At 37.6% G+C, this 12,657-nt stretch overlaps 1 protein-coding gene across 1 annotated transcript; it reads right to left on the bottom strand.

The window, feature by feature from the left end:
- Positions 1–516: 516 nt before the first annotated feature.
- On the bottom strand, positions 517–5,070 carry LOC112784694 (protein terminal ear1 homolog). The gene is made up of 5 exons (XM_025827990.3): positions 3,845–5,070; positions 2,904–3,558; positions 2,452–2,571; positions 2,023–2,164; positions 517–1,206 (listed from the first exon to the last, which is right to left on the bottom strand). The coding sequence occupies exons 1-5, from the start codon at positions 4,623–4,625 to the stop codon at positions 865–867; spliced, it is 2,040 nt and encodes a 679-aa protein (XP_025683775.1). The 5' UTR covers positions 4,626–5,070; the 3' UTR covers positions 517–864.
- Positions 5,071–12,657: the final 7,587 nt, after the last annotated feature.

Below are 12,657 nucleotides of genomic sequence, written 5' to 3'. Positions count from 1 at the left end.
ATATAAAACACGCAAAAAAAAGAAAAAACACAAAAATTCTTAATTTACGCGTATTTTATATAAGTAATTTTTGTCAGATTAAAATCAATTTAATTGAACTTGATTGATAAAAAATACTTAAATATATAGTGAATTTCAATAATCACATCAAAACTCTAAACTTCAAATTTAAGAAAAAAATATTGAAAGTATCTTCACAATTTTTTTAAATGATATTGTCAAATGGAGTCTCGTGTATATTCTTTAAATAAAATAAAAAAATTGTTAACTTGTGCTCCGCAGACATTGATTAAATATACCAATAAAAAGTATTTTATAAAAATTATTGCAAAAATTAATTTTTCTTACATTTTGAATGCATTGAATATATTAAAAATATTTTAAAAAATGTATTATTATATTTTTTAAATATAACCTTAAAACACAAGTTAATTAAATTCATTATAAAAATATTATATAATAAAAAAGTACGGTTAACAACTTTACTTTTTTCAAAAAAAAAAAAAATAGAATTCATTCTCGAAAATGATTAAATGACCATTACATCGGAAATGGCAGGACCTTACAAGGCTACAAGAGATTTCTTAAAGGATGAAATAAAAAAAAAGTGAAAAAAAGAGGACTATTAATCAATGCACTCAATTAATACAACTAGGCTGAAACTACTACTAGCAATAAATGAAAATATTTGAGAAAAAAGGGAAAAACTTAAGACATGGGGTGGTTAGTCCACCAGCAGGGTGTGTGAGTATGGTTCATAAGAGTCTTAAATGTCACACATTGACAAGAAACCAAACATGCACATGCCACCCTTTTACTTACACATTTGTAACATCAGAAGGGAGCAGCACTATTCTCCAACCACTACTCAGTGTTTTCATCAATCATCATACATACGCCGCCACTTTGGCTACTATGCACGTCTTCACAAGCAATTGTAGAAGCACTTCTTGTTGCCCTATCATCATCATCAAAATCATCATCATCCTCGTCAGAGTTTTGGACACCATTTTGAACGTTCATCATGGCCATGGGAATAATAATGCTGTGGTGGTGGTGGTTGTTGTTCTTGTTGTTGCCAACTATTGGAAGTGGCTCTGTCAGGGACTTACCGTCCCGAGGAGGTGAAAACACCACCGGCAGGTAGTGCTCCATCTCGCATGGGAACTTTGAGTTCTTGAAATGCTCTTTCAAAGCTTCCAAACCCTTTATACATATATAAAAAATAAATGTACTTGCATAACGAGTTAAATACTATTCTTGTATTCATATAGATTAATGCTATACTACAATGGATTTAATTAGAAACACGAAAAACGCTTTTTCATTCTGCAATTATTATTGACTTTAACTGCTATCAAAAAATAAAATTACAGATACATTTTCGACTTATCACAATTAAATACTATAGTTTGTCACTTTGTCCTTTCTATTTTACTTTAGATTGATGTAGTTGAATTGTCAATTTTTCATGTATTACACCAGCATCTGGAACTTACCATGAGTAACCGGGAGTTACGGAATTAAATTACTAACAAAGACTAAAGGCCCTTTGCGAGTTTCAAAAGTAATTTGTTTGAATTTTTAACTTATGAAAAGTAGTAGTATTAATGTCTGGTGCAATTTTCAAAACTAAATTACGGCTTTCTAAGAAGCTATTTAAGAACTTATAGAGAAGTTAAAAAAAATGACTTCTCTCACAATACTACTATTTTTTACTATATTTCTATAAAATAAGTACTTTTAGAACTAAAATTCCGAACATAAAATGACTTATTTATAAGCTACTTTTAATATAACTATTTATTATTTAAGCTATTTTTTTAAAAGGAGCTTAATTAAGTTGTTTATCCAAACTGGACCTAATTTGAAATCCACTTATAATAGTATATCTAAAAGATTACATCAAATAAAAGAGAATAAATAGAGTATTATTTGTGTCATTAATAGTTCATGTGTATAGACAGATTGATTAATTAGTGGAAATAATGAAACTCTCAAGTATTATTAATAATGAAATACCTGGACTCTTGCATATGTAACTTCGCAAATTTTCCTGGAATTGAATACCTCCCAATGTTGCAGGTGGAACGCCTTATATAGCCGCAGAGTGGCTTCGGGAGATGTCATGTTCACAAACCCATACCCCACATTGCACTTGTTGCTGTGACAACATTTACTACAACATTAATGCATTATTGGAAATAATAGTCTTTGGTACACAGCAATGTAATTAGAAATTGCCACAAATTATGCTAATTGTAATAGTAATTGAAATTAGAGGATATAACAAAAACTCCGACAATTTCTAATAGTATTTTTTGCACTTTGACCAGTAAATAAGAGTGAAATAGTATTTGTACAGTGCAAACACGTAAATCGATGGAACATTAGGAGGAAAAAAATAAAAATAAAAAAAAAAGAGAAAGCATGTATGACGATGAGAATTACTTGAAATCAATTGGAAGGTACACAAAATCGTAGGAAGACAATGGTTGGTCCTCGTCGTCGCCAATCTGTTCGTTGCAGTGTATGCAATGGTTGTCCAGCATATTTAATAGTAGCTTCTGACTACATCAAGTCAAAGAAAAACAAAAGAAATGCACAGTATCAACAAGATTTCAGAGGGACCAAAATATTACCCCATATGTCCATTTGGAATACTCCCAATAGGGTTACATTTTAAAGTAATTTTTAACAATTATACATAAACATGAGTAATTGTAATTAGAGTTTAATTTTGATGCGCACAGTATTAAACGTTTTATACAGTCTTCGCATCCAATTCAATGGTCAACGGATACGTTAACGATTATCCCCCCTTTTTGAGGGATCAGATAGACCCCGGATTTCACAAAAAATATCATCGTCTCAAACATTAAATTAAAAATAATTTTACTAACCTATACTTGTTGGGAATGTTCTTGATCATCACAGTAGTTCGTGGATCTCTGGAACTAGACTCCACAATGGCGTCTTCTCTAATTAGAAACCTTGTCTCATGCTTCTTCCCTTGCTTCCCCTTCCAGTGTCTACTCTTTACTATATGTTGTTGTTGATGATGTTGCTGGTAGTGGTGTTTTACGCTTCCTTCACCGACCTCGCCGCTTTCTTTAACGGGACTCCTCTTCTGACTAGCGTCCGAGCGCCGCTGCAGCTGCTCCTCCGAAACGGCGTTCCCAACTGCCTCAACGGACCCAGAATCCGAACCACCTGAACTCTTCCACAAGGGCAATTGCGGAAATGTAGTAGAACATGAAGAGTTCCAGCATGAACTTCCAAAACGACGCGAGTTTTTGCGTTGCACGTGATGAGGATGATTCGAAGCATAGAACGGTGGAACATTATTCAGGTTCAATGGCTTTTGTTTAGAAGCTGCGGAATGGAAGAACTTTCTGCTTTGACCACCGGGTCTACTGAACTCAATTACAACCTTTCTACCATAAATTTCCTTCCCGTCCATTTGTTTCAATGCCTTCGCCGCATCTCTAACGTCATAGAACTCCACAAACCTTTGATTCTTTTTCGACGGTGTATCTCTTAGTTCCTTTACTGCACCTATAAAAATTGAAACCAAAAGCCAAAAGATAAAAAGATTAAGAAAAGAGATACTCACAAAAGAATGAGATAGAGACGTTTCAGCATCACTTAAAATTAAAAAAGAAGGCATAGAATATAATATGGAAAAAAAAAAGTTTAACTGAATTCCAACAGCTTTTTTATCTCCTTCATAGTTCTCAGATCTCACTCTCACTTAACGAAAAGGAGACAAATAAAACGACGAGAAAACATAAACTAAACGACATTAATGGAATTCTGTTTTGGCTGAGAGAGCGAGAGATACCGAAAGCCTCAAAAACGCGTTTGAGATTCTCGGCGGAAACGTCCGAGTCCAAGTTAAAGACCACGACGGTGCCTTGGTTCTGACCGTCCGGGACGGCGTTGCAAACTGAGAGAACGTACTGCGCCCACACAGCTCTCCCAGCGATGAGACCGGGCGCCGGCGGAGAAACCACCGGCGGCGGTGGCGGTAGAGGAAACGCGCTTCTGGCCTTGAACAACGAGGCATAGTGGTTGCGGAGCCTCTCCTGGTGCTGCATGTGTTGCTGTCGAATCGCCGTTAGCGCCGTTTCGGCGTCCCTGAGGTCATAAAAATGGACCGTCACGATTCCGTCATGGAGGGCTTCCATCTGGACCCCTCTGACGTCACCGAACACTTCAAGTTCGCGCCTCAGTGAGGACTCGCTAACCGCCAGGTCTGATGGTAAGGGACTCAGGAGTAACGACCGGGTGGGTGACGTGGACAGGTGAGGCGACGGGAAAGGAGGAGGAGGAGCTGCATATGCGGCGGAGGTGGAGAAGTGAGGGAATGGAACGGCGGTGGCGGCGGCGGCGGCGTGGGGAAGCTGAGCATCGCGAAAGGGAAGTACACCAACCCCAAGGGATGGGGCATAAGGGTAAGGGTAAGGTGGATACGAGGGTTGGGCGGTGTAGGGGTGGTGGGGAAGGGGGAAGACGGTTGCCAGTTGCGGCAAGGGAGTGTGGGTTGTGTTTGTGGGTATGAACTCTTGAGCTCTGGGGTCTAAGTTTCCAGGGAACCGGACAATGATACCGGTTTCTCCCATGGGGAAGCGGCTTTATTTTCTTTTTGTTTTTCTTTATTTTCTTTTCTTTTCTTTTCTCTCTTCTTCCTTCGTTTTTGTTGGCTCTTCCCAGAATCTCGCTATCTCTCTCTTTCTATCTGTTAGGAGTATTTGTTTGTAGTGTAATAACTAATATCACCGTGCGTCTGTGACTGTATATCCGTATATGGGAGTTTTAACAGAGAACAAAGAAGGATACAGAGGGGAAAAGAGCCTAGCGCGCGGGTATCGAAGGGCGGAGAGAAAAAAAAAAATTACAGAGCAAGAGTGTGTTTATTTGTGCCTGACTCTGTTTCCTTCGAGTCTAAAGGGGAGTAGTGAGTGGGAACTGGAAAGACAGAGAGAGGGGGAGAAGCTGGACAAGGAGAGGAAGAAAGAACAAGGTTGGTTTGCTTCGCCTTATTTGCTCGTTCTCTACTTTCCTATCAAGGGCCAAGGTTGCCAAAAATGTACTTTGCCACCTAGTGGCTCCTCCAAATTACTTTTCTACCCCCTTAGTTTAGATACCGGAGGAGATTCAATGTTTTTTGTCCGCTCCATGTCATGTACTACGTTGTATTTAAAATGATTTTCCTCTTTTAGAAAAACCGAAATTACGAAAAATATTAAATTATTAATAGAGAAACATACACTATTAAAATAATATTAAAAATTTTATATTACTTGACAAATATAAAACTTTTATTTTTGTATATTAGATTATAAGTAGTAAAATTTTTAAAGATGATCTAAATTATATATTATACGTTGTTGTGGGTGTTTACAAAATATTAATGATGTTTTTGTCTTTAATTAAAATAAGAAAAAGTCTAGAGGTCCATTAATTTAATTAAATTCTGGCAGCATATAACTAATAAAAGAAAAATGACTACAAATCACAAAAGTTGACGACCCCCTAATACTTCTCTTAAAATAATATATTTGTTTTACAAAATATCAGTGATATTTTGTGTTTTGGTAATTAAAAAATATGTTTTTACAAAATGGTAGTACTACCATTATAGCAATATAAAATATCAAAATGATAAACTATTATCGTATTTCACACTAAAATTATTCATATCTAAAAATTTTAATCACAAATATAATTTTTAAAAATATAAATAATAAATAAATTATTGAATAATTTGAAAAAGACAACAAAAATAATCAATAAATATTATATTATTTATAAATAATAGAAAAACTTTTATATTTATTTAGTAAATAATTTGTCTATTTGATCCGATGTTTTATTTTAAAAGGTGTACACAAAAAATTGGAACAAAATTTAATCTCAATATTTTTTATTTTTCAAAAAGATTTAGTCATTCATAATAAAAACTTTTTTTTAAAAAAAAATCATTTGACATAAAATTACCAAACTTTAAAAATAAAAATATCTGATTTTTTTAATAATACTTGCAAAAAATTGTATCAAAATATGATTTCTAAAAATTTTTGGAATACATATCGAATATCTAGTTATTTTTATCGCATATTTAAATCTCCAAAAATTTATTTTTCGTTCGTATCTTTTGGAAATTATTTTTATCAGCAATATAAACTTTCGAGTATATTTTAGCAATTTATTCTAAAAAGAAAACAATCAAGAGAAAAAATTATCATAAAAATAACTAAAATTATTTTTTTTTTGTAATTATTAGATCGTTATCTAAGTATGTCTGGTGAAAAGAAGGAGACCGTTGGTTGTAAATCTGGATAGGCAAGGGTATCATTGGTGGGACGGTAAGGATAGTACCTACAAAATCACTCTGACGCTCAAGTCAGTGTCTGGGTGAAGAGTTAAAGAATATTAGGATAAGATTGGTTACCTCTAGCGAGGTTGGCCCCTCTCTTATATATTTGTCATCCTATTGTGGGGATCATCTGAGATAGTGGACACCCCACTATCCCCTAGATTCTCACGTATCCTGTAATCGTCATGCTCTAGAAGCATTTAGTATAGAAGTTAGTAGTCTTACCATGTGGTCAACGCGACAGATAGTGTATATTAGGACCAATCTTTGTAATGGGCCAATCTAAAATAGTGCCTCTGATGCGGAAAGCCACGAGTATCGTGGTTGTCACATTTGTGATTCAGGTAGGCCCATCAGGCTTAGTGAATCGTATCCATGGTGGCCCCGTATGTCAAGTCCCCTCACATGACTTCCTCTGGTCTCGCATTTTTTATGGGATGTTACTGCCCATCACGCTTCCCAAGAACGTCGCCTCAATACACGCATACATTACTAGTGGGATTTAAATGTGCGAAAAAAAATCAATTTTGCCCCCCACTTTTTTCGTGCTTCTTCTGGGTGAAGGTTACTTCAACCTCTTCTCTCCCTATTCTTTTTTACCATTATCTCCAGAAAGTATTAGGTCATATACCATCAGCACCAAGGATTTTATTTTTCTAGATTTTTCTCAATTATGCTTTTTTTATTGCTTCTGTGCATGGTGTGGCAACCTCCATTGATCTTTCTCCTTCGTCACTACCTCATCTTTAACTGCAATTTCAAGTAAGCAAAATTTCTGTATGTTCCTTGTGAATTTATTGCATTATGCTTGTTTTTAGGTTTATTAGGGAGGAACATTTTAATTTTTAGGATGAATGGATTAGAATTAGGGCGTGCTACTGCTATTTCACTGGGTTAAATAAATGTTAACATAGGATGAACAGAATTTTTAGTTATTTTATGCTAATTAAAGTCCCGACGAAGCTAACAATGGTGGTGCCCCCATGGTAGGTATGGCGAGATGAAGACCCGAACTCATTTTTTCCCGTGGTCTTGTATTCCTCACTTTGGCGTTCCAGATTAGTACCATTAGTGCACATCCGACGTGACGGGAATGCCATCCTGACTTATCGAAGAGGATCTTTAGGAGCTTCTTGACGGCGAGGCCATCTGTGGGGTTGGCCCTGAGGAAGGACATCACGAACTCCTCCTCCCCGATGATCAAGAGCGGGTTTGTTACCTAAACATGAAGGTGCCTCGAGTCCCTGAATAGCTATGGGTCTACAAACCCATGTCTTTTGTGTTGAGCGTTTGATTTCCGCTTTCTACTTTTGTACAGCCGCTTCTGAATAGGTGTGGGGTTTCTCCCTTCGAACTGCACCCGAATAGCTGGGTTGCTATTCTGTGCTTCGAGTTAGTTTGTGAATAATTAGAGATCCCCACTGACAATGACCAAAAGCATAGGTTAGGAATTTTCCTTAAAATTGGAATTAGCGCTGTGAGTATAGTCCTAACCCAATAAGTTGGCCACCGGTCAAATTAGAAGTTCACAAGATATGTCACAATTCAAAACTAATTCAAAACCGAGAGTATTTGACTCTCGAGTCGTCTCCCAAGGAGTACTTTAGAACAATGAGTGTGCAAATCCGGTTGAAGTGATCAAGGGTTTGTGAATGAAGAAATAAACATATAAAGTAATAAAAGAACATGCAAAATTATAACGATTGAACTAATTAAGAAATTAAAGAACCGACTATGTAATATAAACAAGTAAAGTATAAAAGAGATTAACATGGAAATGTATGAAAGATTAAAAGCATCAAAAAAGGAGTCTTGGCTTGGAGTGAGTTAAGGGTCCTTTCCTTGTTGGAACCACAACTATGACAATTGTGATGGATTAATCTCACTTGATCAACCCTCACATCGGAAAGTAAGTTAAATGAGCATAAGTGTTCCTAACCCACAAATCCTAACTTGCTTGCTAATTACTTTAGCAACAAATTAGCGTTAGTGGGAACAAGAACAATTAACAATCCAAGAATTGAAACTAAATGTTGGACATTCTAACTCTAGAAACCCAATTGCTCACTTTACCCAAGCCAAGAACAAAAAATTTAGCCTAAGACCATGTTTGACATTTTGTCAAACACTTGGTGTGCAAAAACCTTAAAAATGGAGAAAATGAGAAATGGCTTGAAACTAAAAGCAACAATTGATCTCAATCAACAAGAATAACACAAGGAAGCATGAAACAAATATCAAACATCAAATTCATCAACAAGAAATTAAAATTGCAAGAGAGAAACAAAATTGAACTATAACTTGAATTAAAAGAAAGAGTAATGACAATGTAACTATAGAGAGTAATAACAAGAGAATACTTACAATGAAAGCTAGCAAAATCCAAGATAAAAAATGGAAATGGCACTTGAATGTAAAACCCTAATATAAAAGATGAAAAACTTAGAGAAAAACTAAACTAAAGCTTCCTACTACTACTCCTAAAACTACACTAATGATATCCTATGTTATATCTTCATTTCCTCTTTCAATATGAGCTAGAGAACTTCAGAAATGGGCCTCCAAAGCCCCCAAATCGCGAGGCACGTGCTATTTTAATAAAGTCATGTGCGGACACCTGTGCGGACGCACAGATGCGTGCGTCTGCACACCTTGCGATAAATCCAGGGCTGTGCGTACGCACAAGAGGCTGTGCGCACGCACACTAAGTGATGCTTGGGTGGACGTGCGACGTGCTCGAAATACTCCACGAGCTCTGATTGGGCGGCTGTGCGTACGCACAGGTAGCTGTGCGCACACACACGTCTCTGAGCTCATCTCCTTTGATTCTTCATGTTTCTTCCACTTTGCATGCTCTTCTTCCATCTTCTCCAATCTATTCCTACCTTATACACCTGAAATCACTCACAAATAACATAAAGGCATCGAATGGAAGGCAAATAGAATAAAAATAGATTAAATAGGCACAAAAGAGCACATTTTCATAATCAAGCACAATTTAGAAGAAAAGTTCAAAAGCATGCTAATCAAGGGAATAAGTGCAAGTTTATATGATGAAAATCCATCCAATTCTAACAAAAAATCATCATCAAATATGGATTCATCACCCACCATAGTTAAAAACTTCCTATATTTCTTCCTTCTTACCAACCTAACCCAGAAAGCAAACATAAGAAAGGGTACTTCTCCTTCTAGACGGTGCAAAGGAAGATCTTTGGGATCTTCGAGGATTCATTCCATGGTTTTAAGGTACAATATTTTAAGACGACACCAGCCCAAGGTCATCATCCTTTTTGGTTGACCCTCGAGGAGGAACGTTAATTCCCAATGCATTGGAGTTTCAGGACTGGAGCCAATTATTAGATCAAAGTTACTTACGAAGGTTTGGGCCAACAAAATTGGGTATTGCCAATGTCTTAATGGTGATCTTTGGTTCTAATGCTTTGAATCCTCATTTGGTTATCGATGACTGGGAAGCCGGTCACACACATCAGTAGGTCAATACTTTATTATTATTTTCTTCTCTAATACTTTTATAGTCTATTTTTTTGGTTGCCCACGGTATCCCCAACCCGACAGGTGAAGGACTAATCCGTCATGGATCGGAGCTCCATTTAAGGGTCTGCCGCTGGCCAATGAGTTGCTGCATGCACAAGGCAGGATTCGAACACCCGACACTTGCTTAAGCGGATGAGTGAGCTGACCACTCGACCAACCCAAGTTGGTTTTTTATACTTGATTTTAACTATTATTCTTCTCCTTTTCTATTAGGATGGCTAGCGGACACACAACCTTGTCACATTTGATGAGCAACTTCCTAGCCGAGGAACAAGAGGAAGTTGAACCCGAGATTGAAGTTGCCCCTCACATGGAGATCCCTGATGTAGAAGCTCACTCTACTAAAATGATTTCTATTGAAATTGACCGCACTATTGCTTCAAAAACCCTTGAGGGTCAGAGCTCAAGAGGTCCCAAAGGGGATGTCGAATTGCAAGAGATTCCCTACCCAAAAAAGAGAAAATGGAAAGGGAGGTCTATCAGGAAGAAGGTCCTCTTTATGACGGAGAAGCATTTTGAGGCTACCACTTTTATCGATATTCATCTATTGTCGAGAACCGAAGAGTTTTTCATGAACTATGATCTTGGCGCTCAGTCCAAGTGGGCTTATCGGATCTTTCTCCGATCTACCACAATTACGAAGAAGACATAGCCAGTCTTGACTCAATGCCACTCCCTAGGTGGCAAACTTAGATAAGGCCATGCCGACATGTCTTTACCGAAGACTCAAAAAGTAGTTGTAGAAAACGAGAACCTTGCCACTGAAAGGAAGGTTAAGGACACATGTGATGAGATCCAGTGCTTGTCACACAAAGAATATGAGCTTCAAGAACAAGTTTCCCAAGCACAGCGTCTGGCTGTGAAGTTGGATGAGAAGCTCATGGATACTAAAAAAAAACTCAGAGAGACCGTAAAATTGACAAAAGCAACGTGCACCGAGACCGCGAATTTGAAGAAAAGAAATAAAGAATTGGTATGGGATTCCCGTGATGTCATCTTTGCAATAGAGGAGGCCATTAAGGCACAAGTGTAGCTCCTGGCTCCCGACCTAGATGTCTCTATCCTTGGGGCTTTCAAGGCCATTGGGGATGGCCAGATTGTAGACCTAGTTATAGAAATAAAATGATTTGTATGTTTGGTAGTCATTGGGCATGTTTTCTACTTTGGTGAACTTGTTTGTTACCTAGTCTGGCTAATGTAAAATATTTAGTAAATTTTCTAGCAAACATGTTTTTTTGCTCGGTGGGCTGTCATTATTTACTTTAATTGTTTGGCTTTTAATTTTTTTGTGCGTTATGAATATCCGTGTTATTTTACTTACTTATTTCTGGCTTTCGGGCTGGTCAATTCTCAGGGAGCTGCTCTCATACATTTTGTAACTAAAACAAATACAATTTAAATATGGCAATTCTAATGGGTTCCCGAGGAGAGGAAAGAGTAGCCTTTCTCCATCTATTACTTCAAATTACATAAGAAGATCATTTAGCAAAGACATTAATTAGCCTAAGAGTAAAACCTTTTCAAGTTGACCACATTCCATGTTCTTGGTAGCTCCGTGCTGTCCAACCTTTCCAACTTAGACGCACCCTTTCACAGTACGACTTTCACCCGATAAGGGCCTTCCCAATTTAGGGAGAGCTTTCCTTTTTTCAGACTCGGTAAGCCAAGATTGTTTTGACAAAGAATTAAGTCCCCTGCTCAAGTTCCTTTTTCTTACTGACTGGCTGTACCTCATGGAAATTCAATACATCTGGGCCTCTTTTGTCAGATGAGCCATGGGTCGCACATCATCTACCAAATCTTTTTCAATTGATTCATTCGTATTGCCAAGCAACATCCTAGGGTTGAGTTCTCTTACTTCCACAAGAAAGACGGCTTCCACTCTGTATAAGAGTTGGAATGGCGTCTCCCGGTAGAGGATTGTGGGATTATTATGTACGACCAGAGCACTGAGTCTCCCTATGAACCTTTCCTATGATCCAAACATTTTTGCAATCCTTTAAGAACGATTTTGTTCGCAGCTTCTGCATGGCCATTGGCTTGTGGGTGGTCTACTGAAGAAAAACGTTAAAATTCTCAAAACTTCTTGTCAGTGAATTGGATGTTGTTGTCTGACGCCATGACCTCAGAAATCCCAAATCTTGTGATAACTTGCCTCCACAGAAACTTGCAACAATGGGATGCTGTGATAATTACCATGGATTCTGCCTCTACCTAATTGGTGTAGAAATCAATAGTGACCACAAGGTGTTTCAGATGTTTTGGGGCCATGGAAAAAGGTCCTAAGAGATCGATCCACCACTAAGATAAAGGTTGGGAGGCCATAATGAAGGTTAGCCCCTCAGTAGGATCTTTGCGAAAATCGGCATTTTTCTAGCTGATGCACTTCTTTACGAGCTCGCTAGAATCTTCATCATCATTGGCCAGAAGTACCCTGCTCTAATGAGTTTCTATGCTAATGCCTTTTCTCCCCACGTGGTGCCTGCAACACCCTTCATGGATTTCTCTCATGACATACTCCGCTTGATCCGGTCGTAAGAATTTGAGGAGGGATTAGGAGATGTCTCTTCTATATAATTGTCTATGTATAATCGTGTACTTGGTGGCTTCCCGCTTTACCACCTTGGTCTTTACTGGGTTGTCAGGAAGTACACCTACTTCTATGAATTGCTGGATTGGTCCTAACTACATCGGGCCCTTGTCTTGACTAGCTTCTT

This window comes from Arachis hypogaea, chromosome 20 (genome assembly GCF_003086295.3).
Source record: "Arachis hypogaea cultivar Tifrunner chromosome 20, arahy.Tifrunner.gnm2.J5K5, whole genome shotgun sequence".
Taxonomy (NCBI): Eukaryota; Viridiplantae; Streptophyta; class Magnoliopsida; order Fabales; family Fabaceae; genus Arachis; species Arachis hypogaea.
Note: the sequence above shows the minus strand (reverse complement) of the source record. Positions and strands in the feature narration are given on the sequence as shown.

Bases quoted from the DNA above. Each gene is read 5' to 3' on its own strand.
- LOC112784694 (XM_025827990.3), bottom strand. From the start codon at position 4,625: ATGGGAGAAACCGGTATCATTGTCCGGTTCCCTGGAAACTTAGACCCC. The intron at 2,572-2,903 runs GTTAGTAAAATT...GACTTGATGTAG, and splicing joins AACATTCCCAACAAGTATAG to TCAGAAGCTACTATTAAATA. The intron at 1,207-2,022 runs GTATTTCATTAT...ATATGTATAAAG, and splicing joins TTACATATGCAAGAGTCCAG to GGTTTGGAAGCTTTGAAAGA.